This window comes from Nanorana parkeri, unplaced genomic scaffold, assembly GCF_000935625.1.
Source record: "Nanorana parkeri isolate BGI_ZX_2015 unplaced genomic scaffold, ASM93562v1 scaffold1654, whole genome shotgun sequence".
Lineage (NCBI taxonomy): Eukaryota > Metazoa > Chordata > Amphibia > Anura > Dicroglossidae > Nanorana > Nanorana parkeri.
Window position 1 is genome coordinate 334352 of NW_017307922.1, and position 2368 is coordinate 336719.

At 34.7% G+C, this 2368-nt stretch overlaps 1 protein-coding gene across 1 annotated transcript in view; it reads left to right on the forward strand.

The window, feature by feature from the left end:
• The window catches only part of LOC108799184 (S-adenosyl-L-methionine-dependent tRNA 4-demethylwyosine synthase-like), a gene marked incomplete at its 3' end in the record, with an annotated part of 21121 nt that extends 18965 nt beyond the window's left edge, over nucleotides 1-2156 (forward strand). The window contains exons 4-5 of the mRNA XM_018571013.1: nucleotides 631-732; nucleotides 2055-2156. Of these exons, the coding sequence (XP_018426515.1) occupies nucleotides 631-732; nucleotides 2055-2156 (204 nt within the window). The remainder of the gene's footprint in view (nucleotides 1-630; nucleotides 733-2054) is intronic.
• Nucleotides 2157-2368: the final 212 nt, after the last annotated feature.

Below are 2368 nucleotides of genomic sequence, written 5' to 3' on the forward strand. Positions count from 1 at the left end.
CCTTGTTTCTTTAGTGTGTGTGTGTGTGTGTGTGTGTGTGTGTGTGTGTGTTTTTGAAATATAATTTTATGTTTCTTCCTTATTGCAAACCATGAAAAATGTTTGTGTGGTGGATTTAATGCTATTTAGAGGTTGCAACATTTGCTTTTAATGAAAAAATAATAATTTCCCTGTTATTAACCCATAGTGGTCGGCTTGAGGTTGATGGTAAGTTCTGCTGAATTTTGTACATATGGTGTAAAGAAAAAAATTAGAGTCGATAGATTATTTTGAAAAGCTATGTTAACCTAGTTTTATTTTATTTGTAGTTAACCTTTTGTGAGTGAAATATGTAGGCTGTCACGATTGACTGCTTTTTGAAACTGCCGTTTGCCTTCAGAAAAGTAGCATTTTCTTAAGGTCAGAAATGTAATCCTACATGTCTTCCATGATTGGTTTCGTTTAGAGGACATAAATCGGTATTAAAAGCAGCTTTTAGTCAATTTTAAGCAGTTGGTAAGATATCTCCTGGATTTTACAATGTCTTCATTAATTTCCTTTAAAATTTTTAATCAAAAGCGCATCATAATTCACCATATAACATAATTGCATTTTAAAATTTTTTTTTTTAATTTTATTTTTAAATTTTAGGGATTTGCTCATGTTCTCGCTGAAGATATCACACCTATGGGCTTGCCTGTTGAAATTATAAATTTGAAAGACTATGATCCAGATGATAATTTGGTAGAAGAGGTGAGTGTTCTAATGTATATAACTGCTTATTTTAATGTTGTATGTCCGGTAATGACTAGTTATATTCCTTTTGTTGTAGTGATCACCTTTTTATAAGGGGTTGTGTAGATGGGCAAATGCGGTGTACTTTTCAGGTGCGCTCAATTTGTTTTTGAGATTGGCTTTCAGAAGCATGTCAAACTAATATGCACTGGCCCTAACTTTATAGCAGGCCACCAGATGAGAGGCAGCAGGGAGATGAGTGGTGTGAGACTGTTGCCATACACATGACATGTGGCAAAAATATATGCAACTTGTATGCAAGCATCGGGATTTATATGACCATGTTTTCTGTGAAGCAGCATCTTAGAGCATGAATTGGATGCTGAATATAGGTGATGATTGAATAAAGATGACCAGGTTTACTTCTAGCTGTTGAACTACTTTTTAATATGATGTACACATCAAACTGGTTGGTGTTAGTCTTTTTCAATAACATGCTTAAGTACTGCAATGCTGTTTTAGGAATTATGTGTTTCTAGTTTGTCTCGTCACTCACAAAGAGAATGATGTGTAGTTTGTGCTATATTCTACACTGCCTGCCAAAAGTCACAACCTGGATTTAGCTAAGCAAATAGGGAAGAGCCTTCCTTTGGATAAGAGTTATGATTTGGGTTGCTTCAGTTGGTCAGGTCTAGGTTCACTAACATTACAGGTGAAATCGAATAATTAGAATATCGTGCAAAAGTTCATTTATTTCACTAATGCAACTTAAAAGGTGAAACTAATATATGAGATAGACTCATTACATGCAAAGCAAGATAATTCAAGCCGTGATTTGTCATAATTGTGGTGATTATGGGTTACAGCTCATGAAAACCCCAAATCCACAATCTCAGAAAATTAGAATATTACATGCAATCAATAAAACAAGGATTGTACATAGAACAATATCGGACCTCTGAAAAGTATAAGCATGCATATGTACTTAGTTTGGGCCCCTTTTGCAGCAATTACTGCCTCAATGCGGCGTGGCATGGAAGCTATCAGCCTGTGGCACTGCTGAGGTGTTATGGAAGACCAGGATGCTTCAATAGCGGCCTTCAGCTCTTATCAGAAATGTAATCCTACATGTCTTCCATGATTGGTTTCGTTTAGAGGACATAAATCGGTATTAAAAGCAGCTTTTAGTCAATTTTAAGCAGTTGGTAAGATATCTCCTGGATTTTACAATGTCTTCATTAATTTCCTTTAAAATTTTTAATCAAAAGCGCATCATAATTCACCATATAACATAATTGCATTTTAAAATTTTTTTTTTTAATTTTATTTTTAAATTTTAGGGATTTGCTCATGTTCTCGCTGAAGATATCACACCTATGGGCTTGCCTGTTGAAATTATAAATTTGAAAGACTATGATCCAGATGATAATTTGGTAGAAGAGGTGAGTGTTCTAATGTATATAACTGCTTATTTTAATGTTGTATGTCCGGTAATGACTAGTTATATTCCTTTTGTTGTAGTGATCACCTTTTTATAAGGGGTTGTGTAGATGGGCAAATGCGGTGTACTTTTCAGGTGCGCTCAATTTGTTTTTGAGATTGGCTTTCAGAAGCATGTCAAACTAATATGCACTGGCCCTAACTTTATAGCAGG